This window comes from Podarcis muralis, chromosome Z, assembly GCF_964188315.1.
Source record: "Podarcis muralis chromosome Z, rPodMur119.hap1.1, whole genome shotgun sequence".
NCBI classification, from domain to species: domain Eukaryota; kingdom Metazoa; phylum Chordata; class Lepidosauria; order Squamata; family Lacertidae; genus Podarcis; species Podarcis muralis.
Genome location: NC_135673.1, coordinates 9,600,327 through 9,625,092, shown reverse-complemented (window position 1 = coordinate 9,625,092; position 24,766 = coordinate 9,600,327). Strand labels below are relative to the sequence as shown.

Genomic DNA, 24,766 nt, shown 5'->3' with positions numbered 1-24,766 from the left:
TTAACCTGAAACTGTTCTTAACTTGAAGCACCACTTTAGCTAATAGGGCCTCCCGCTTCAGCTGTGCTGCTGGAGCACGATTTCTGTTCTCATCCTGAAGCAAAGTTCTTAACCCGAGGTACTATTTCTGGGTTAGCAGAGTCTCTAACCTGAAGCGTCTATAACCCGAGGTATAACTGCTTTTCTTGAACTGAAACTTTCCCTTGATAGTAGCAACTTCCAGGAAGGTTGCCCTGTTTCTTTGGTTGCAGCAAAAGCAACTTAGGTTGCATACACACCGTGTATTTAAATCACATGGCCCCAAAGAATCCTGGAAACTTCTTGTTACCCCTGACAGAGCTACATTCCTCAGCAATCTAACAAATCACTCTTCCCAGGGTTTTTTTGGTGGGTGGGATGGGGAGACGAGCTTTAAATTTTTGGTGTGTGTATAGCCAAAGAATCTTGTGGCACTTCAAAGACTAATAAAATTGTGACGCATTTGAGGCTCCATTAGGCCCCATTCTTACCTGGAAGCCTATTTTGGAGGTGTTGAGGCTCTAGAACAGAGCTTTCCAAACTGTGTGTTGCAACACATTAGTGTGTTGGCTGCAGTTTGTAGGTATGTCACTTGAACGCTCCCTGTGCTCCTCCCAGGGCTGGAAAGGGGTTACTTTAACCTCTGGTTTGCTAGTAAAATGGAATTACTGTGTCGTGAAATTACGCATGTCTAAAAAGTGTGTCACCAACTTGAAAAGTTTGGGAAGCTCTGCTCTAGAGGCTTCTAAAATAGGCTGTCTTCAAGCCAGAACAGAACCTAGGACAGGCATAGGCAAACTCAGCCCTCCAGATGTTTTGGGACTACAACTCCCATCATCCCTAGCTAACAGGACCAGTGGTCAGGGATGATGGGAGTTGTAGTCCCAAAACATCTGGAGGGCCGAGTTTGCCTATTCCTAACCTAGGGGGATATCTTAGTGACTAGTTTCTAAGGCCAACTCGCTTAACACTAACCATTGTTTAGCCAGTACATCCAAACTAATTTCATCCCTCTTGAAGGGGAAGAGTTGTTTTTCTCTCTTGGGGAGGAGGAGAGCAGGAATGAATTCACAAAGTCACAAAGCAGATAGAATAGTTAAAAACCTACTCAGACTTTCCCCCTAAAATGCCAGTAGTCTCACACCACCCTGCCACCGCCTCGTGTGTGAGAGGCGATCATTGAAGTGTCGTGGTGACCTTTGTTTTAAGAGCATGGTTTGTGCCTGTGAAATGGCTGCTGTTTCAGCAGCAAGGAACGTTGGAAGGGAAATGGATCTTCTTCCTGGGCAGACTCACTGTGGTGCAAAAGGCCTGTAGAGGGAGCCCTGCCCTGTTGTGGCCTTAGCTATGTCTGTTTGCTCATGTATTCCTCTTCTGCTACAAACAGCCTTTGTCCTGGGCATCGGACAATGAACGCAGGAACATTTGGGCCATGTTCAGGAAGACACAGCTAGAGCTGAATGTAAAGACTGGTGATGAGCTTCACTTCTGGGCATTGCAACAGATCATTGTAGTAAGTCATGCTTGCAGTGCTCCACTGAATGAGGGTTGGTGGTGGTGTTTTTTTAACCCCTCTCCTGTCAACTGTGCACATTAAAGCTTGGGGTTTAGGGTAGTAGCCACTGAAGGGCAGGGCCTGGAGCTAGCAACACGTCTTAATCTTTCCAGGACTGCTCTGGAGCACATGCTCTGCATTTCGACTTTGTGAATTGATCATGCTTTCAACACCCAAAGCAGGGAATCATGCACCTGGCAAAGTGGGCTCTAGTTCACCAAAGCTGGTGCCGAAATAAAAAATGTGTTGGGTGCCATGGGACTCTTTCAGTAAGGAAGGGAGACCTGTTGAACTGCTTGCAACTTGCATCTTCCTTAGGATTGGGCTATTATAACATAGACCAAGATATGATGGACCTGGGCAGGGAATCAATGAGAGGTTAAAAAGGGCTTAGGGTGGGTGGGGAAAAAGTTTAGTGTGGAAAAATTAATTAGTGAGTCTCAGACGTAAAGGCCATAAGCATGTACAGAGTGCACCTTCTTTGCCAATGAGGAACTCCTCTATTTTAAAAGATCACAATACAGCAGTATTTCTTTATTTTTAACATTTTTTGATTCCTAGTAATGGTGACTGATGAGGATGATCAATTATTTATAAAAATAATAAATATTATTGTTTACTAGCTCAGTATTGTCCTTCCTGGGGTCTCATTTGCACTGTACAGTGGTACCTCGGGTTACATATGCTTCAGGTTACATATACTTCAGGTTACAGACACCGCTAACCCAGAATTAGTACCTCAGGTTAAGAACTTTGCTTCAGGATGGGAACAGAAATTGTGCTCCGGCGGCGTGGCAGAAGTGGGAGGCCCCATTGGCGAAAGTGGTGCTTCAGGTTAAGAAGAGTTTCAGGTTAAGTACAGACCTCCGGAACGAATTAAGTACCTAACCTGAGGTACCACTGTACATTTAAAGAGGTAACATGCCTGTCACTGGGTTCCCCCAAAGAATCCTAGGGACTGTAGTTTGTTCAGGATGCTGAGAGTTATTAGATGACACCCCCAACCCCCCCCATACAATGCCCAAAGTTCTCTGCGAAGAGGGATTGATTGTTTAACTGTAGTTACAGTTCCACAGACTGATGTGGTTGATATGGTTGGGCATATCTGTAGTAAGGCAATTGCTCAGGTAAACTGGTCACAAGCTATTAAGGGCTTCTTGATAAAGAATAGTTGCACACCTTTCTATTGCCAAGAGAGCACCAAAATTGATAGATTCCGCCTGTTCCATTAAAAAAACACAAAACCATAGCCCCACAGCATATCTCAGTTCTGTCCTTCCCATCTCCTTTCTGGTATTTGGAGAAAAGCTAAATCTTTAGCATCACTGTAAATACATGTTGACTTTTCTTTTTCCATTTGTGCTTGTCTTTAGCCTTAGCTTTTTCTTTGGTAGGGTGTGTGGATTTTTATGTATATATGTAGGTAGTGCTTTGACTGTCATGAAGGATTGCAATGATACAAGCTTTAACAGTGAAAAAGGTGGGAGAACTGTGTGCGATTTAGAAGCTGCGTTTATTCCAAATTTCCACCCAGTTTGTTTGGTTGAATTGTGTGAGTTGCTGAAGCATTCTGTGGCCGTTTACATTTATATCGAGTTCTGCTCGTGTGTCCTCATTACCCCCCCTTTAAAAAAAAGTATATGTTTCTGAACCTGTTGGTGATTGAAACAAAAAATTCAAACTGAGAACAACTGCAGCCATACACCTTGATGCAGCTAAAATACACTTCAAGCCGGAGTTTGCAAACACCTTTTTTTGCATTTATACTCACGTTGGGAATCTTAAATTCCAAGCTCCTCCACCATTTTGCCTGTTGCAGTTGGGCCACTGGCATAAAGAGCTTCTCCATAAAACCTTTTTACTGTACTTCCCTTCTAGGCGAGTGTAATCTGCCTCGGGTTTGGCATAGTGTTAGAACGTGTGCCGATTATCTCGGTTAACCGCATATCATATCTAGAGAGAAGGGCAGTGTCCTTGTTTCTGTGCTGCCTGAAATACCAGCAGCTACCGAGAAGCCTGCAAGTTTCTCTTTGAAATGGCTGGAGCTTTGAAGGGTGAAATAGTTCTCCACTGAGCATGCTCACTTTAGAGGGAGCTTTAATCACATGAGCAGCAACTGAATGAGGATCTGGTTGAGTCTTCCTCAAAATAAGAAGACATTTGCTGTGTTGACAGGTACAGTATCTTGTCACTTCAACCCTTTCCTTGTGCCATCAGTAGTAGATTCCTTCCTTTTGCAGGAATACTGCCAGCTGCTAAAAGGAGGGAATCTTGGACGCAAGACTTAAAAGATGATCATGGCTGGATTTAGTTACTGTATTTTTGTACTGTCCGTTCCCCTACTCAAGAAGTGAAACAGCAGAGCAGAATGCTGCCTCTTGCAAATCGGTGCAGGATATTTTAATGGTGTCTGGGACTTGGGTTTTAGGGTTAAAGAGGATGGAGTGCCTGGAGAGTATCGTAGTAAAATTACCTGCTGGACTTTTGTTGTTGTTGCTGCTGCTGTTCAGTAGAATGGTATTTATAGTGAAAAAGTACCAGTTTTAGAATGGTTGTACTGAAATTCCGTAAATGATTGCGATTTTACGTTTTCCTGCCTCATTTAGTGTACATTTTTGGGGGAGTGGGGGAGAGGGCTGGGAAGGGGTCGGTTAACAAGAAGTTATAAACTATTCCTTAAGCATGTTGTTTCTCACTGGGATGGCCAGTTTTGCCCTCAAACTCTTTAATACACACACACACACACACACACACACACACACACACGGATAATGGGAGGTTTGAGTCTCTTGGAGGACTGGGGAGGGGAAAATGGTCAGTAGTTTGAGTTTCACTTGCCTGATGTGAAGTGTTTAAAAAACAACAACATTTCTTTGTGTCAGGAATACCCACAGTTGTGTGTTCGGAACAGTGTGATGTAGACCTGGTGTCTTTGCTTTGAGAAAGAGCAAGCCAGGTATCAGTGGGGCTTGCCTTCTCTGGGGCAGGTGGCGTAATATCTCTAATCAAGGTGAAAGGCCCAAGCATAGAGAGCTATGTACAAGGTGTGACCGGAAAGTTCAGTGAATGGTCACAGAAATCGGACAGCGAGAAATATTTGAACATACATTCGGCATCAGAAACCCACGAAATACTCACAATTGTGTATGGAGATAAAGCTGTGACTTGAAAGACAGTGTATGAGTGGTTTAAGTGTTTCTGTGAAGGGCGGCAAACCATCGAAGATGGCCCTCAGTCTGCCAGACAGTTGATGAGCAGAACGGCGGCAAATGTCAACAGAGTTTGTTAGTTATTGATGTGGGATTGGCGTTTGTCCGTCCAAATGGTGGTGGAAGAATTGCATATTCCGCGTGAAATTGTTACTGAGGTTGCTGAGTTGTCCCACCCTCCATATTCTCCTGACCCAGCCCCACCGGATTTCTTTTTCCAAAACTGAAATCTGCACTGAAAGGGTCTGGTGCGTCTTATAGATCGAAAAATACGGTACTTTAGTGGAAGAATTGTGGAGTTGGAATGGTGGTGGAAGAATTGCATATTCCGCGTGAAATTGTTACTGAGGTTGCTGAGTTGTCCCACCCTCCATATTCTCCTGATCTCGCCCCACCGGATTTCCCCACCGAATTGGGGAGTCGGAAGGGACCCCGAGTGTCATTAGTCCAATCCCCTGCAATGCAGGAATCTCAACTATATCATGCATGACATTTGGCCATCAAGCCTCTGCTTAAAACCCTCAAAGGAAGGAGAGTCTACCACCTCTTGTGGGAGTCTCTTCCACTGTTAAACAGCTCTTACTGTCAGAAAGCTCTTTCTGATGTTTAGTTGAAATTTACTTTCTTGTAACTTGACTAGGGCTGGGCAATATCTTGATTTACAGTCCAAAACCGGTTTGAAGTCCATATTATGATGTCAGTTTTGTAATTTTTGACCTGGCAATATATCATGAATCATGACATGTGTGTGTGTGTTTGCATGCATTGCGAAAACCACAATGCAGGGAAAAACTGAAGCCAGCCAATACCTCTACATAGCTCCATCTTTATTTAAGACATCATGATGTACTTCTGTTGATGTAGCCTAGAATAGCATTTCTTTTTGCTGCTGCATCACATTGCTGACTGATGTTATGTTTGTGGTGTGCTAAGACCCTAGATCATTATAACATTTGGCACAGGTATGCTTCCTAAGTCTAGAACCTGAGATTTGTCCCTGTTGAATTACATTCTGTAGCCAGTCAACCAATCTATGGTTTTGAGGGAAACATTTCCACACACACTTCATTTATATTCTTGCCTTGTTTAATGGTTTCATGATCTGTCCATATGATCCGCAAGTCTATCTTTATAATCTTTTATAAATATTTTTTTATTAAATTTTACAATTTTATCATCATCACAATCATTATTTCAAAAACAAAATACTTTATAAATCCTCTCCCCCCCCCCCCCCCGGTGACTTCCTTTTCTGGTTTTTTTGGCATATTATCTCACCCTGCTTATTGGTTAATTCTTACCCTTCTTCACCTATCATTTTAACATCTTATTTCTATTTCTGCATTTTGTAAATTGCAAGTGTTTAATCAAACCCTGCAAGTGAGTCCATTTCTTCCCATTGATTCTGTATATAAAACATAAATTGTTCCCTGTCCTCCTTAAAATCTCTATTGCCTTTATCTCGAAGTCTTTCTGTTAGTTTTGCCATTTCAGCGTATTCCATCAGTTTTCCTTGCCATTCTTCTTTAGTTGGTATTTCAGTGCTTTACCATCTTTGTGCTAGCAGCTAGCAATATCTTGGCTGCAGTTGTAGCATACATTGAACAGTTTTTTCCTCTCTTTCGGCAAATCTTGACCTGAAATGCCTAATAATAAAGCGTCTGGATTTTTCACAAAAGTTATCTTCAATTCATTGTAAATCATTTCCCAATATTTTTAAATTCATTTACAATTCCACAACATATGAAATAACTCTTTTTCCTTATATTTCCAACACTTTTGGAACCTGTTTTAAACATTTTTTTGCCATCTTTACAGATGTAATATACCATCTATACATCATTTTCATTTCTCTTTTAGCAGTATACAGGCAGCAAGTTTTAAAATCACTTTCCATAACTTTTCCCAGTCTTCCATTTGTCCAATATCTTGTGCCCACTTAATCATTACACTTTTCACCTCCTCATCTTTGGTTTCCCATTCTAATAAGAAATTATACATTTTCTTTAGAAGTTTGGTATTCTCATTTATAATTTCTCTTTTGAATCTAGATATGGTGTAACTAAATCCTTTCTTATTGTCTTCTTTAAAAACCTTTATTTTACGATATTGCAACCAGTCATAAACATAATCTTTTATATCATTAAACTCCTTAAACTTTTATTTCCCTTCTCTCTCTTCTAGTAGATCCCTATATGTGGGCCATTCTCTTTCCATATTTATTTTTTGAATTGAGATTACTTCTAATGGAGATACCCACCATGGAGTCTTTTGTTCTAATAGGTCTTTGTATTTTCCCCATACCTTTAAAAGTGACCTCCTAACTATATGATTGTAAAACGCTTTATGAACCTTCCCTTTATTATACCATAAATACACATGCCATCCAAATCTGTTATCATGTCCTACCAGATCTAACAAATCTGTATTCTCTAATTTGATCCAATCGGCTCCAAGTAACACAGGACGCTTCATAATAACGTTTAAAATCCGGAAGGGAGAATCCTCTTCTATCTTTATTGTCTGTAAGTATTTTGTATTTTATCCTTAGTTTCTTCCCTTTCCAGATGAATATTGAGATAGCTTTTTGCCATTTTTGAAAGCATATTGTACAACTTATAAACAGTATTGTCTGGAATAAAAACATTGTTGGCAATACGTTCATCTTTATTCCCGTAATTCTACCTATCTTTATAATTTTGAGCTTGTCATCCAGCAAGGGAGACGTGTTTTTTTTTCCAACCAGAAGAATTTAAAAGAGCTATGTGAAATACACTTTGGAATGGAAAAGAACTTTAGCATAAGTAAACTATCCTTGAATATGATTTTTTTTTTCTTAGCTGGTTGCTGGTCCTGGGCCTAGGACTGTACCTTCAGATGCATTTGATGTTTGTAATGCTTTTCATGAAATGAGCTTTATTACTGATGACTGTCGTAGAAAATTTGATTTGGTCATATTTAAAAGTCCATTCTCAATGCCTTCCAACAGACAAATTATTTCATTTTGCAGAACTGAATGGAGAATGTTGAATAACCACAATTAGAAATATTGCATTTACTGTTAATTGCACAGTTAAAAGGTGTAATCAGTTATCTTTATGCTACTTTCCATTGGTTTTGCCAGCATTGTGTGAGCTGCACAAGTATAGAAGAAAAGATACGTTTCAGTGTATAACAAATAATGCACTTAACTTTTTTAAAAAAGTTTCTAATCTAGTTTCTCAGCTGCTTATGTGGGGTTTGTGAATACACACACACACACACACACACACACACACACACACAGTGCTACCTCGGGTTACATACGCTTCAGGTTACAGATTCCGCTAACCGATAACTTCAGGTTACAGATTCTGCTAACCGATAACCCAGGAATCGTACCTCGGGTTAAGAACTTTGCTTCAGGATAAGAACAGAAATTGTGCTCCAGCGGCGTGGCAGCAGCAGGAGGCCCCATTAGCTAAAGTGGTGCTTCAGGTTAAGAACAATTTCTGGTTAAGAACGGACCCCCGGAACGAATTAAGTTCTTAACCCAAGGTACCACTGTGTGTGTGTGTGTGTGTGTGTGTGTATATATATATATATATTTGCTTTCGTAGATTTTCACGGGTACAGGAATGCAGGTTTTGGTGTCCTTGGGTATCTTCCCGTGTAAAAGTTGGGGTGTCTAGGCGACGTTTCGACGAGGTCTCACTCGTCATCTTCAGGCTGGTGCTTTCGGCTTCTTGTTACCAGTAACAAGAAGCCGAAAGCACCAGCCTGAAGATGACGAGTGAGACCTCGTCGAAACGTCGCCTAGACACCCCAACTTTTACACGGGAAGATACCCGAGGACACCAAAACCTGCATATATATATATATATATATATATATATATATATATATATATATAATGGATTGTGAAACCTCTAAAGCAAGCAGGAGGGCACTCAGTAGAAATTGTAGTGAGCAGGATCACATTGTTCTGTGTAACGCCTTGCTCCTGCCTATGACTACCAAGCAGTTTCACATTCACCTTTTCTTGGCAAAGAGCAAGGATCACTGCCACAGAAGTGTAAACATGGCCATTGGTATTTAATTATCAAGAAAATCTTGTATAGGCCACCTTTTGAGGCATAGCTTGCTCATGGTTGATTGTTGTTGTTTAGTTGTTCAGTTGTGTCCGACTCTTCGTGACCCCATGGACCAGAGCACGCCAGGCACTCCTGTCTTCCACTGCCTCCCGCAGTTTGGTCAAACTCATGCTGGTAGCTTCGAGAACAGTGTCCAACCATCTCGTCCTCTGTCGTCCCCTTCTCCTTGTACTCTCAATCCTTCCCAACATCAGGGTCTTTTCCAGGGAGTCTTCTCTTCTCATGAGGTGGCCAAAGTATTGGAGCCTCAGCTTCACGATCTGTCCTTCCAGTGAGCACTCAGGGCTGATTTCCTTCAGAATGGAGAGGTTTGATCTTCTTGCAGTCCATGGGACTCTCAAGAGTCTCTTCCAGCACCATGATTCCAAAGCATCAATTCTTCGGCGATCAGCCTTCTTTATGGTCCAGCTCTCACGTCTATACATCACTACTGGGAAAACCATAGCTTTCGACAGTATATCTTGGAAATTTATGAAAAAAACCATAAAGTTAATGGGATCAGGAGAAACTTTTAGCAGAAGCGTAGAAGCATTTTTCCAAATCAGAAAGCAAAACTGATCATAAACAACGAAATACCTGACAGCTTCAATATCCCCATTATCCCCATTGCAATTTATTGTAGTCCTGGAAATATTGGCAATGATAATTAGAGAAGATAAGGAATCAGAGAAGATTAGAGATAAAAGGAATAAGAATAGGAAAGAAAGGCTTTAAATTAAAAGCATATGCAGATGATTTAGTAATAACAGAAGGCCCATTTGAAAGCTTACCAAAAATCTTAGAAAGAACCCACGAATTCGGCCAGGTAGCAGTATTTAAATTGAATATAGCTAAAACTAAGTTCTTGGCTAAAAAACATGAAGGATCAAGATAAATTACAATTGCAGGCATCGCCTGGTCTATCAATTGTCAAAAAAATTAAATATTTAGGAATCTGGATCACCGTGGAAAGCATAAATTTATATAACAACAATTACATTAGGACATGGAAAGAGATGAAAAGAGAATTATTAATATGGAACAGATTGAATCTCTCATTTTTGGGGAGAATTTACACAATTAAAATGAATGTGCTGCCCAAAATGTTGTTCCTATTTCAGGCGATTCCAGTAATAGGCAGGGCAAGATGCTTCAAAGAATGAAGAGACACTTTTCAAATTACGTCTGGCAGGGCAAAAAGCCCAGAATAAAACTTAAGTTACTTATAGACATTAAAGAAAGAGGTGGCTTTGCCCTGCCAGATTTGAAGATCTATTACGAGGCATCATGTCTATGCTGGTTAAAAGAATGGTTTTTTTTAAACTATATAATAGCACTATACACAGTATGGGATAAATACAAAGGCCTATTGGAACAGAAAACTCCCTGGTGGCTTTCACCGTTAGAAGTCATTTCGGTAAAGAAAAAAAAAATGAAAAAGAATTGGGCAACCTATAAAGAATTATTGAAAGAGGAGGCAAATCAGTTGACGTTAAAGAAATTTGAAGAAATTAGGCATTATGTGATAGACTGGCTGCAATATCATCAATTGAATGAAACCTTTAAATTAGATAAGAAAAATTCAACAGAAAATTCAAAGCTAGAAAAAGTATTAATACAAAATAAAAGCAAAGTGTTATCCAAAATGTAGAGTTTATTATTTGATTGGGAAGTAAAAGATGAAGAGGTAAAAGAATTCATGATTAAATGGGCAAAAGACTTTGGGCATATGATACAGATGGATGCATGGGAAAAATTGTGGACCAGAGATTTAAAATTTACGGTGTGCTACACGCTAAAAGAAAATGTTATGAAGAAGTTTTACAGGTGGAATTTAACACCTAGTAAACTAGCAAAGTTGTACAAAACAAACTCAAATAAATGTTGGGGGGAGAGTAAGTAGGTAGAAGGAACACTTACATACGTGGTGGGGATGTAAGAAAATTAGAAACTTTTGGGATAGTATTTAAGAAGAATTGGAAAAAATGTTCAAACAAACCTTTGTCAAAAAGCCCGAAGCATTTCTCTTTATTATCATCAGATATCCCAAGCGATAAAAGGAGGATATTTTTATATGCCACTACAGCGGCAAGAATGCTTATTGCCAGAAAATGGAAAGGCGAAGAAGTTCCAACAAAGGAAGAGTGGCAAATAAAGCTATTTGAATGCATTGAGCTGGCCAAAATGACAGAAATTATTAGGAACCAAACAACCCAAAAGTTCAGTAAGGAATGGGAGTGTTATAAAAATTACCTAGAAAAAAATTGTTCTCAAATAAAACCCTTACTATGCTTTGATTAACTTTTGCAAAAGACAAAATAGTTATTATAATTGAATAACTTATAATTAATTGAATAATTGAATAACTTAATACAGTGGTACCTCGCAAGACGAAAATAATCCGTTCCGCGAGTCTCTTCGTCTAGCGGTTTTTTCGTCTTGCGAAGCAAACCGCTTAGCGGATTAGCGCTATTAGCGGTTTAGCGGCTTAGTGGCTATTAAAGGCTTAGCGGCTAAAAGGCTATTAGCGGCTTGGCGGCTATTAAAGGCTTAGCGGCTAAAAGGCTATTAGTGGCTTAGAAAAAGGGGGAAAAAGCGAAAAAAATCGCAAGACTCGCAAGACGTTTCTGTCTTGCGAAGCAAGCCCATAGGGAAAATCGTCTTGCGAAGCGCATTGAAAAACGGAAAACCCTTTCGTTTAGCGGGTTTTTCGTCTTGCGAGGCATTCGTCTTGCGGAGCACCACTGTACCAAGAAATGAAAAACGTCTAAAGAAGGCAGTTAAGGAAAGAAAGGAATAACTCAAATTGAGGTGGTGGACGGAAATAAACACAAAGGACTAGAGTGCTTAGGTTTGATAATTCAGAATAGTAATCATGGGTTATTGATGGAGGGAAAGATATTTAGTTGTTATGTATTTTTATGTATTTGTTTATTCTTAGTTTTAGTTTGAATTTTGGATGGAATTTTTCTGCGTATGTATGTAAAGCAAAATTCAGTAAAAAGTATTAAAAGAAAGAAAGAAAACATGTAAAGTAGCTACAAATCCAAAGAAACCTTTTGGCATTATTTTTAACCTCCCTTGCAAGCCTGAGCTGATTCTGAGCTTTGACCAACCTGGTTTTCTCCATGCAGCTGGTATGCTGGAACTGGAAGTCTATAGCAGACACTCACAGTAAGGTTACTGTTATTTCTCTATCCTACAGTTTTTACCCATATACAGTGGTACCTCGGGTTACATACACTTCAAGTTACAGACTCCGCTAACCCAGAAATAGTACCTCGGGTTAAGAACTTTACCTCAGGATGAGAACAGAAATCGTGCGGTGGCAGCGGGAGGCCCCATTAGCTAAAGTGGTACCTCAGGTTAAGAACAGTTTCAGGTTAAGAACGGAGCTCCGGAACGAATTAAGTTCTTAACCCGAGGTACCACTGTACTCTCAATCTGCCTTCCACACTCCAAGTGTGGATTTCTCCACAAGTGTACACATTATTTACATATAATTCTTCTACTTCTCCCTTCCTGCTTGGCCTATTCCTTTTAAGCAGATTGTACCCCTCAGTTTCTACGTTCCAGTCATGAGTTTCAGTAATGCTTATTTGGTCATATTTTCCACCATGTATTAAGAGGTCAAGTTTTTGCTTGCTTATTTATTATATTCTGTGCATTTGTGTAGAGGCAACTGAAATGCACACTGCTGCCTCTGTCTCCCTCCATAGGGAGTCACCTGCCATCACCACGTGATGCAGCAACACTTGAGGGTAAGGAAACTGGACTCAGAATTGGGAGTCACTGCACACATGATGGGAATTGTTAACCCCAACTTGGTGCAGCCATTTTATCTATTTATCTTCAACCCTGTTGTTGTTGTTTAGTCGTGTCCGACTCTTTGTGACCCCATGGACCAGAGCACGCCAGGCACTCCTGTCTTCCACTGCCTCCCGCAGTTTGGTCAAACTCATGTTTGTAACTTCGAGAACACTGTCCAACCATCTCATCCTCTGTCGTCCCCTTCTCCTTGTGCCCTCCATCTTTCCCAGCATCAGGGTCTTTTCCAGGGTGTCTTCTCTTCTCATGAGGTGGCCAAAGTATTGTAGCCTCAGCTTCAGGATCTGTTCTTCCAGTGAGCACTCAGGGCTGATTTTCAACTCTGATCTTCAACTCTTTTAATGTGATTACTGATGTGTCTTTTCTCATTTATCCTTATAATGGTGCCCTCTGAGATGTGAATAGTACTGTACTGGAGAACGAAAGAGATCTTGCAGAGAATTCTTTTTTTTTCTTGCAGAAGATACCTTGTTCCTTCTGCCTGAAATGTGGATGTTCTGCTACTGAGCTGTGGCCTTTCCTCAGTGGTCAGGGTAAGGGAGTTGCAGCCCAACAGCATATTTGGAACCCAAGGTTGCAGAACTCTGTGTTAGGGCAAGGGATATAACTCAGTGGTGGATTCCATGTTTTGTTAGCAAAAAGTTCCAGGTTTGGTCCCTGACATCTTCAGTTATAAGGATTGGGCAACAGATGATGTAAAACACTTCTGTTTGCCTAAGACCATGGAGTGGTCCAGTGACCATCCAGTGAGGCTATGTAAATATTAGCAGCTGGAAACACTGTGAAATTTATCCCCCCCATGTTTCAAGTTGTTTTTCTTTACTTTGCTGCACATGTCAGAGAGGTGGCAAGGTTGTCTTCACCCAATGCGTGTTACCCTATTCATTTCCTTGTGCCAAACTTCTATTTGCTGAAGCTGGCACCTGCGCAGATATACTGGCTGCCTGAAATCTACTTACCTCAGCTGCACTGCAGCTTCCATTTTCTAGGTGTATGGATATTGATTTGAGGAGAGTGCATGAAAGAGGAATCCTGAAGAAGCTTATGGAAGACAGGTAGATAACAGCTAACATCATGCTTAAAACAGCTTAAAACACCAAAGGTTGGGAGGTGGCACAAATGGTAACACAACTTCTAAGGAGATGATTGTGGGCTAGGCAGACCAATAGTCTGACCTGTTGGAAGGCAAACAGCTCTGTGTCTAGACTAGTGCTTTTCAAACCTGGGTCCTCAGCTGTTGGACTACATCACCCATCTTCCCTAGCTGGCAGGACCAGTGGTCAGGGATGATGATGGAAATTGTAGCCCAACAACCGCTGGGGACCCAGGTTTGAGAAACCCTGGTCTAGATCATAGAATCACAGTGGATCATTTCCTCATGGTTGTCTTGTGCAGCACATAGCACACCCTGTAAATTAAACCATCCGGGTAGGTGTCTCCATGTTACCTGCTTCCTCGTCCGTTTGAGCACATTCTATTAAAAAGCCAACAGCCTCCAGGAGTCCTATAGAGGATGAGGATTTTAGGACCTGCTGCTATGGAAAATTTCATTTTTACTCCAAGCTCTTACTGTCTGTCCATCCTTCTTGTGTCCAACAAGGGCCCTTGTGCATGACCTCTTGGGTGTTCTGCTGATGCCAGTTCTGTTTGTTTTAAAAAGCAAAAGCTGGTTCCTTGGTGTGACAAGCTTTCGAATTTAATGTCTTGTGGAAGAGCAGGGCTGGCCAGGTGTGTTGACTGTCTATCTGGGGATGCAAGAAGCTACCTTACACAGAGTCAGGCCGTGGTTCCATCAAGCAAATAACATGGGTAGGCACTCTCCAGGGTTTCAAACAGGGAATCTTTCCCAGTCCTACCTGGAAAGGCCAGTGACTGAATCTGGGACCTTCTACATTCAAAGTATTTGCTCTGCCAGTGAGCTATGGTCCTTAACGCAAAAGAACTAGGAGCATAGCGTTATGCAGGGTCATACCATTGGTCCATCTAGCTCTGTATAGTCAGCGCTGACTCGCAGTGACTCTTCGGGGTTTCAAAGAGGGAAACGCCAGGGAATTTAATCTTTGCATGCCAAGCTGATACTCTACCCTTGAACTGTTCCTCTTCCTGTACAGCTACTCCCCTCTCTTTCTTAGTGTGTGCTTCTTTGAACACAGCTCTTGGGTTCTGTGATGGAAGAAAGGCAAGATATAAAAGTAAAAAAACAAGCTGATAAAACAAGCACTTGCCTGTTTCTAGAAATCAACCCCCAAAAACATTTGAAGTAGGGTTTATTTTGGGGGGGGGGGGAATATATCCTAGAGTCTTCAAAGATGCGGTGTTAAGTAAGTTCGAGAATTCCTTCCCTTTTTAAAAGTCACCTGGGGGCTTTAGCAAGCTTTTGTTTTTTAACCCTGTATGAGGAGCTTGTGTGTGTGTGAGACACGCTAGCAATTTTGAAATTTCATTTGTACAGATTTGGTTGCCGCTAATCGCTGTGTTTGAATTGCTTTAAGAGGGTGGCAGATTCACTGTGCCTAACAGTCTCCAGAACATACGATAATCTGGTAAATCCCCCTGATCTAAGTGCACAGTATATGCCTGCACGAATGTGCTTTTAAAAAAAGAAAAAGAAATCGTTTGCACAAACTATACATTCCCTGGAAATTTGCTGCTTTGGGGCGTCCTCAACCTTCTCCTATTGCAGACAGTACCGCTGATGTCCAAATTATTAATGCCCAGAAAGAGGAACCAGAGTGGTGCTAAGAGGGAATTATTTGGGAAAGCCACCCCCTTAAAATGCATATTCCTTTATCTTTTTTCATTTTTGAGAGGATCTGTGCTTTCCTCCCTTCCTTTTGGTTTGGGGCTTTAGTTTAAGGTAATACTTGGTAGGCAGGTGGGTTACCTGTGCCCAGAGGAGATGGCTCTTGGCTACTTTGTAGGGCTTTTTTTGCGCCATCCACATTGGGGATGCCTTCTTTTGTTTGCCGGTGCCTCTTGCAGACATGTGTGTGGGCTTGCATTTGAAGATGGAAGTAGCTATTTTGCTGGAATTTAGCAACTCCATTTGTTGAAGGGAAATAACACATGGGCAACCCTTTCTTCCTCTCCCTACTCCCCCCTACCCCCCAAAAGAAACCCCCCACTGGAAGGCATCAGGGAGGATTGGCATTCAGTCACAAAATGCCACCTGGAATTCTTGCTTCCCATTTCAAGGGCAGTTCCTGCAGGACATGTTTTCTACTGGGCTGGATTCTTGCATTCCTTTTCTTCTTTTTTTAAGAGCCCAAATGGCTTTAGACCTGAAAACGTGGAACCCGCCCTGTTGTTTCTTAGTTGGCTATATATATATATATATATAAAATTTTTCAGAGAGAGGTGCCTTTCAAAACTGGGCCGGGGGTGTTGAACAGAGAGAGAAGAGGCTCTCCTCACGTTGCAAACACTAGCTGCTTCTTCTGGCAAAAAAGGAAAGAGAAGGGGAAAAAATGGCAGGTCGTCGTATGTCTGTAAACAATGCAGTTATGAAATGGCAGTCCTCAGCTGAGCCGGAGCATGCTCACAAAGCAGCCTGTAGGGGGAGGTGATCTGAGAGGAGATGATCTAATTCAGAGCAATTTTGGGGATTGAAGGGAAAGGCCAGGCTCCATCCCCCATGACAGAGCAGAAACGAGACTTCTGGGAGTAGGGCCTTGTAGGCTGTGTCTGGGAGCTTGTAAAGGGATCTGCTGCTCTTCCTGGGGTCTTTCTTGGCTACTGGGTGGTGAAGATGCCTTGTTTTTTTGCTTGGGCTTTGTTTGCTTGCTTAAATGCTGTTCCAAAAGGGACCAAGTCTTAGCTGATGACTTTATCTGGGCTTAGTGGGGATATAGACCTTTGGGTGTAGTTCCTTCCTCTTAGTCCTCCCCCCTCCTCACAGCTTTTCTCTCTCTGTTCCTCATGCTGAAACCCTCCCCACCCGCCCTTTAGCTAGAGTGCCTGGTTTACTTTGGCCTTTTCCTCCTACTGGCTGAGTCTCATTTTGAACATTTTTTTGCACTCCTTGGTGGGGAGGCCTTGCACACTCCCATTTCACAAGCACATGTTTGGGGGCAATGGGGATGGGCACCCTTGTTGTGTTTTATCTCATACCTGTCTGAATTCTCTCCATCTAATCTTCTGAAATTTAGAATCAGCCAGGTACAGGGGAAGGAAAGGAGAAGGGCAGTTCTGATTATTTGGGGGTGAAGGGGGGCAACCTTTATTCAAAATGGTAACTTCTGGGAAGTGAATATTCTCTCTCTCTCTCTGTGTGATCTTTATCTATCTAACATCTATCTCGCTATATATTCTCATATTCATTCTTTGTATTTCTATGGGCCAACAATCCTAGTTGGGTTTGCATTGCCTCTTCTCTCCCTTTATAATGCTTTGTTCTTGTTACTCTTGTAGGTCTTCTAGTGGCCTGAGGTTTTCGAAATGGACTGTTTCCTGCCATCAAGAAGGTCCTAGTTTGCCAGACAGATCCTAAGCATGTTTACCCTTAAGTAAGTCCCATTTTATATCCTTGAGACTTACTTCCAGGTAAGTGTGCTTAGGATAGCACCTTAAATGCTCTTCTTTCATCTCCCTCCTCCCTTCCTGTTGTGTCTTTCCCCTACCCTTGGGGTTATGAGACCAGAGGTTCAGGGTAATACTGCAGTATTTTTTTGGAGGGGAGGGTAGCAATGACAGCCTGAGCAAAGAGACATTTTCTCTACTGTGTGTTTGGGCATGGAGTTCTGCATTGACCCTTGCAATTAATGCTTAATAGCTCAAAGGGCCTCTGTGATTCCTTTCCTCTTATGTGTGTGAATGTGGGGGGGGGGGCGTTTAATAGCTGTGCTAGACAAGAGGTATTGTCTTGGTGAGCTGGCCTTATGAAATGCTTTTGAATATTAAAAGGCACACCTGAGAACAATAGGGAGGGAGATTTCTTTGTTTGATTGCTGTGGGCCCCATCCTGCAAAGGGCCTCAACCTGCAAAGAGGCAGTGGGGAAAAATGATGATGTAAACCAACAACCTTCCCTCTTTTTTTTTGCATCCTCCATTTTTTGGGGGGTCTTATTCAGGAATGTGCAGCATCATTTATGGGCATCTTCGGTGTGCTTGGGGTATCAGAAATCACGCCTATAAAATGCTTTTCAAAATATCCTTCTCTGGAACTGCATCTGCATTTTAATTATTTTCAAAAATAAATCAGTAAAATTAATACTGGTTAATAATTGGCAACGAAAACGCTTTGCTTCCTTGTTTCCCTTCCTGCCCTGCCAGTGTTAAGGAGGCCAGTTAAATAAGAATCAGCAAGGTATAAAGGATGCTGCGTGGTTTTAATCTCTAGTTGTTGGGAGTTGCATTATTTTATTTATTATTAAGGGCTTTTGTCTATCAGTTTTGCCTCCTATACATATTGCATGCTTAGGCTGTTTTTCCACAGTATGTGAATAGTTTCTTTGGCGAAACAAAATCCTGGAGTACGTGATTAGAATGCGGTGGGTTTTTGTGTTGGTGTGGGGTTTCTTTTTACTAGAGATGGAGGTGTGACGTTGTGACTCTAGAAAGCATTAGACCCTTGTGTTGGGTGGGATGTGGGGCTGTGTTGCAAGAGATGGGAAGGGCAGCCTAGCTCTTCTGAATCATTTTGCTCCATGCATCTGTGTGTGCTTTATAGGCCTTTCAGAACATTCCTTCTGGTTGTTTTTTGGGAGGTGTGGGTCCAATTTCCTGCATGCAGATTTTGCTCTGGCTGGGTACAGTATTTTTATACTAGCATGGCTAGATGTTAGCCTCCCCTTGATTTGTTTCCTGCATGTCTTCTGTGGGTTGACCTATTTCAGTTGAAATAAGAAGGCGTTGCTTCTGGGTTTCCCTTTTGTGTGTGTGTGTGTGCGCTTCCAAATGATAATTTCAAAACAACATCATCAACAAAACCACAGACCAAGAGAAGCCCAGTTAAGGATGGCACCTTAGCATATTGAACACCTCCTCTGTGTGAGGAAGGGTGTGGGGAAGAGTAGGAGGAGTGAAGGCCGAAAAAAGCTGTGCTTTGCTGTTGAAATGCATGTGTAGTGGCTCCTTTTAGTACGTTCTCATTAGATAGATGCAAGTTGCTCCAGGATAGGGTTTTGAGGCTTTGCTCTTAATGGATCTGGTTTAGTGTTTGGAAAAGATGCTCATCCATGGGGTCTTCAGGAGCATTCCTTGCATGCACCTTCTGTCATTCCAAGGTAGCAGCGGAGAACGGGACTCAGAAATGGAATGGAAAACCATTCCTAGCTTGAGCTCTTTGGATTGCCATATCCCCCACCCCCTATCTTTAAAAAAAAAAGCCTCTACAAAGGGGCCTCACCAGCTCTAGGCTTTGAGATGCAATGATTTTTCCACTGTGTTTCTGTGTCTGCATGTCATATAAATGCATATGTATGCCTAACCTTTGTGATGAATCTCCAGCAGCCGAAGATTAATAATCACTCTGTTGTGGGCAGGGAGAATGGAGGAAGACAGCTGTAGGGAAAGGGAGGGAGGAGAGTGATTAGGAGACTCTTATTCTGAAGCAGTCTTTGCTTGGCCGTTGGCTTTTGTTTGGGAGTGCTGTTAGAGCAGACATTTCTCTGCATGGGAGGGTTGGGTATAAGATTTCTCTGCCAATCAGGAGCCGACAGATTGGGGCATGGTGGAGTGTGAGCAGAAGGGAAGTTTGCTTTGCATTTAAGTGGGTGTGGGAGGAGAAATGGAGGTACTGTCACAGTTGTTGGGGGAAACATGTTGGGGTGGGCTTTGGTGGGTGTTTGGAAGGAGCTGGTGGGGCATTGCAGTCTGTGGCTGATTTGTGGGGAGCAGTGTGTGGCTCGAGTGTCGTCTTTGGGGCAGGGTGTAGGGTTCTCCATGGCTCTGTTTTGTGAGAAATACCATTCAGGCTTGCAAATGCTGACTGCAGTTCATATTTATGATTTGATCAAGGTGGAGGGAGTTTGCATCCTTGGCATTTTCATGGAGTTGAAGCAAGTGCCTCCTTTGGTTATAAGACACTTCAAAACCTGTCGTTCCCCACTCCCCTTCTCCCTACAAGACAAAGAGATAAAATAGTCCTCATTTAAACACCACTGTTGGATTTGGGATGTTGTCTTTTGGTGGAGTGAAACTTAATTTTAAAAGAAAATAAGGAGCTCTTGGAAGAATGGCTGCAAATGGTGCTCAGTGCATACAAGGCTGGCAAAAGTGTCTAATGGGATAGCTGTTTTTGCATTCCTGGAGGTAGGGATCGTGAGCACATTGTGCATTGTCTTTGAAAAGCATTGTTGCATGAACTTTGTGGAAGTGTTCAAACTGTTGGTTACAGCTTGCTCTGTCTTCATAGCCTATTCTGTTGACTACCTGCAAAAGCCTTTGCCAGCTGTGTTGGCTGGGGCTGATGGGAATTGTAGCCCACAGTATCTGGAGAGCACTAGGTTGGTGAAGGTTGCTCTACAGTATGTTCTGGTTTCCCAGGTGCTTCAGAGAATTCTGAATTTCCTCTCTGTCCCTAAACAATACCTACCTTGTTTGATAGGGGTGTCTGTTTCAAAGATCCTCAAGTATAGCAATCAAACCAGCCACCTCAAACCCTGTGGCGTTTTGCTGGAATTGAAGCACACAAATGAAATGCCTGCCTGCCAATTTTTATTATGGGGCTGGGATAGTGAGAGAAATTGCTTTTGGTGAGCATAGATGCAAAAGGGCCATAGCCCTGTGTTAGAGCTCTTGCCATATGCATGCTCATCGTCCCAGGTTCAATCCCTGGCATATCCATTTGGAGCTGAACATGTTCCCTGCCTGAAACCCTGGAGAGCCTCTGCCAGTCAGTGTCTATACAATACTGAGCTGGATGGACCAATGGGTCTGACTCAGTATAAGGCAGCTCCCCATGTTCCCTGTTTTTATGCTAACATTGAGTGCCCTGGTTTTTCTTTTTCATGGCTTGCACTTTGTTTGCAGCCATGAAAAACACCTCTTAACAGATGAAACATTGGATTAGTTCCTAGGATTCTGGGTCTCCCTTGAAAGGGAGCTGCTTCGGTATATGCTACACACCTGATTCATGTTTGCTCACCCTCTGATGCTGCGCCTGTTCAGTGTGTCCCAGACTGACACTGGGACTGGCAAAAGGGGGGGCCTCTTGGAAGGCAAATTCATGGAGGACAAGGCTAGCAGTGACTACTGGAGACATTGACTGTGGTCTTCTTCCGCTGTCAGAGGCGTTTTGCCTCTGAGTGTCAGTTACTGGGAGTCGCAAGTGAGAAGAGAGTGCTGTTGTGCTCTGAGGTCCTGCTTGCAGGCTTCCTATTGGCACATCTGGTGAGAGGGAAAAGCAAAATGCTCACTGACTGTAGCAGGAAGGATCTGGGGTGCAAAAGGACACATACCTTCTTGTCTGCAAGAATTCATTTAACACAGTGCACTTGCTTCTGAGCACAGCCAAGTATTTTACAGTCATAACTCGGGTTACAGACGCTTCAGGTTGTGTTTTTTCGGGTTGCAGGCTGCCAAAACCCGAAAGTACCAGAACGGGTTACTTCCGGGTTTCGGCAGTCGTGCATGCGCAGAAGTGCTAAATCGCGCTTTGCGCATGCACAGAAACACCGAATTACAACCCGCGTGTGCGCAGACGCGCCACTGTGGGTTGCGGACGCTGCAGCTTGTGCACATGCATCCCACACAGATCATGTTCACAACCCGAGTGTCCACTGTACTCTTACCAGGAGCATAAGAAGCTGTCTTTTGCCAGGTGGAACTATTGGCCCACCTAGCTCAGTCCTTGCCCAGCCCTACTTGTGGCTGCCGGGGATTGAACCTGGACCTTTCTGCAGGCAAAGCAGATGCTCCAGAACTGAGCTGTGGGCCTTTCCAGGAACCTATGAACCAGTGTTATACAGAGTCAGACCATTTGTCAGTCTTAGCCCAGTATTGTCAACTCGGACTGGCAGCAGCTCTTTGAGGTCTTGAGTGGAGACAGGTTCATTTCCCACATTTTGCTACTTCATCCTATTATTATTTTTCTTTTGTATAAACACAAAAAAACCTGGTGATGCCAGGGATGGAACTGGGGTTTTTCTGCAGGCAAAGCATATAATATTCTCCACCACTGGGTTATAGCCATTCCCCCAGATCTCTGGGAGATAGGGAGAATTACTTACATTGTTTATATCTTCGTAAGGTCCCTTTGCCATAAGATCCCAAGGTGGTTTGCAGCAATAGAATACAGTGGACGCTCGGGTTGCGAACATGATCCGTGCAGGAGCGGCACGTCTGCGCATGCGCAAAGCGTGATTTAGTGCTTCTGCGCATGCGCAACTGCCGAAACCTGGAAGTAATCCGTTACGGTAGTTCCGGGTTTCAGTGGTCCGCAATCCGAAAAAACGCAACCTGAAGCATCTGTAACCCGAGGTATGACTGTATACAATTATAAAAGCAAATGAAACCATTGCAGTTATAAAACACACAAACGGAATGGAACAATACAAATTCAAGCAGAAGAGGGGGTTCTGCAAAACAAAACGCTTTAGCTTTTGAATTTAGTTAATAGTTGTATTTTGTTTTTCCAGTGACAATCTTCAGCTCAAAGCGGCTCACAATAATAGCAGTGACATTAAAATTAGCCAGCATTACAATAGCCACAACCACGTCATAAACACAATAGGATAGAAATACGGCAGAAAGTGAATGAAGTAAACAGTGCAATTCAATACAAACTCAATAAAAGAAATGGCTGCCGAGCACCAGCCTTGTGCCAGGCGACATACGGGCTTTTGCTGCACTGAACGCAGAAGCAGCGCATGTCCAGGCAGCAAAAACCTTTCATAGTTGTTCGTCTAGACTTCTTTTTCACCTTCGAAGAAAGGAATCAGTTCTTCTGTGTTGTTTTTGGAGGAGTGGAGCAACAGGTTCCGAAGAGGAACCAGATTGTCTTCCTGTCCATCAAAAACGATAAAGGGTATGGAGCAGTTCACCTCGGCTGCAGTGCCTGGGACTTTGTAGCTTAGAGGAAAGGCAAGTCAGAAGTGACATGGTAGAAGTTTATGAAACTTTGCAAGGCATGGAGAAGTGGATAGAGAAAAGCTTTTGCCTCTCTCTCATAACACTGGAACTAGCGGACATCCAGTGAAGTTGGACGTTGGAAGGTTCAGGACAGACAGAAGAAAATACTATTTTTTTACACCGCACGTGGAACCCTCTCTTACAGGAGGCAGTGATGGCCACTAACTTGGGCTGCACAGATTAATGGAGAATAAGGTTGATCAGCGACTGCTAGCCATGATGGAGGCTGTGTTCTACCTCTGTGGTTGGATGTAGGGATGCTTCTGAATGCTAGTTGCTGGAAGGCACAGGAAAGGGCAGGTGGGCTCTTGTGCTCAGGTCCTACTTTAAGGGTTCACACAGGCATTTGGTTGGCATCTTTGAGAATGTGATGCTCTACTAGATATGCCATCGACTGATTGAGCATGGCTCTTCTTAACGTTAATTACTTGGAGGTTTTGAGTTGGATGCGTTATCTAGATCGCCAGGGTTTGTTTCAAACACTTAACTCTGCTGCACTATAGGACTTAAGTGATTATTTTTACTGTTAGCTTAGTCTTGCTTTTTTTGGAAATATTTTTTGTCGTCATCCCCATCCCCTCCGGATACTTCATTTCATTTTTATGTTCCTATATTCGGCCTATTATTGCCTGTATTCCTAAGTACATAGACCGGAGAAAAAGTTATATGGAAATGTGAAGCTGCTTTATTTGTTCATTTCTGGGTTAGATAATTGGTCTTAATAGCCCAAAACTATCTGCTCTGAGTGGGAGCAGCTTTTGAAGATCCGAGACTTCTTAGCAGAGACTCTTTTTACATCAGGGGTGGGAAACCTCAGACCTAGAGGCCAAATGTGGCTCTCTAGGACCCTGCCTCGCCCTTGGGAGCCTCCTCAGACCAGTCTTTCTGAACCTTAGGTCCCCGTATTTTATTGGACTACAACTCCCATCATCCCTAGCTAGCAGGACCAGTGGTCAGGGATGATGGGTGTTGTAGTCCAACAACATACAGGGACCCAAGGTTCAGAAAGGCCGCCTTAGGCAATGCACTCCCCTCAACCACATATCCTCCTTGAGTCTTTTTGTCTGGCTGGCAAGCATCTTGCTTTCCTGGCTGGAGGATAGACATATAAGGAACACAAGGTTAGGGTGAGAGTTCTGGCTTGAATTAGACCCATGTAGTGAAGATTATATGGGAAGGCCAGAGACTGCCTTAAACCCTTATATAACCAGTGGTCTGCAGGTGAGTTTCTCCTGCAAGTTCCAAAGATCTCAGAAGTCCCACTCTGCAGTAACTCAGAGCAGAGCTTTTGGAGTGGCTGCCCCCATTGTGTAGATTAGCATTCCTATTCCACTATCTTCACTTTCCAAAAGCAGTTTGCTTCTTTCTGTTACCCCAGCTGGATAAATGGATCTTTGCCACATGTACCTAGTTTATATTGGTTTTGTTTTGTTTTAAATGTGTTGGCTGCTTTTTTGTACTTTTAACTATTTGTTTGTTTTGCAGCTTTTATTGTGCATCATCACCTTCAGACAATTTTATAGAAGGCAATTAATAAATTAATGGTGATGATAACAGTAATAATAATTTGAATCGAAGTTATTCTACTCCAGACTTAGCTCTTTTAACCCAGCAGTGGGAAACCACCAACTCGCTTTCCTAATTAGTCCCACCAAGCCTCTCCATGTGGCCAAGCCATGCTCATATATGATGTCAGGGTTGATGGGAGTTGTGGGTCTTGCACAGTTGGCATTTGTCAATGTCAACAATCAGCTGATTGTTGTTGCTTCTATCCATTCTCCAATGATCATCTGGTCAGGGTATAACCACTACACTTCCTTGTAACTTTCTGGCAGTTTCTTGTTGCAGTTACTTGGGAGTACATTTTTTTTTTTTGGCCTATGGGACTCAGATCTGGTTTGGGGATGAAAGCATGTCCTACTCAGCAGTGCCTCTTGCTAATTTATAAGCATATAAGAATCTGAAATTCCTC

The 24,766-nt window shown here is 42.6% G+C and overlaps 2 protein-coding genes across 20 annotated transcripts in view; one reads left to right on the top strand and one right to left on the bottom strand.

Annotated features, from left to right (window-relative positions):
* Positions 1-24,766, bottom strand: part of SLC31A2 (solute carrier family 31 member 2) — a 989,995-nt gene that overhangs the window by 250,761 nt on the left and 714,468 nt on the right. The window lies entirely within an intron of this gene.
* Positions 1-24,766, top strand: part of EHMT1 (euchromatic histone lysine methyltransferase 1) — a 139,884-nt gene that overhangs the window by 42,564 nt on the left and 72,554 nt on the right. For 6 of the 19 annotated variants that reach the window (XM_028714986.2, XM_077922315.1, XM_077922317.1 and 3 more), the window contains exon 2: positions 17,133-17,227. The exons of 10 other annotated variants lie outside the window; for them this stretch is intronic. Coding sequence is in view for 1 of the 9 variants with exons in the window: in XM_028714983.2 (XP_028570816.2) it covers positions 19,451-19,456 (6 nt within the window). In the remaining 8 variants the exon portion in view is untranslated. Of the gene's footprint in view, positions 1-7,227; positions 7,308-17,132; positions 17,228-19,402; positions 19,457-24,766 lie in introns of those variants that run through there. 3 more of the 19 variants (XM_077922316.1, XM_077922318.1, XM_028714983.2) reach the window with 3 other exon arrangements.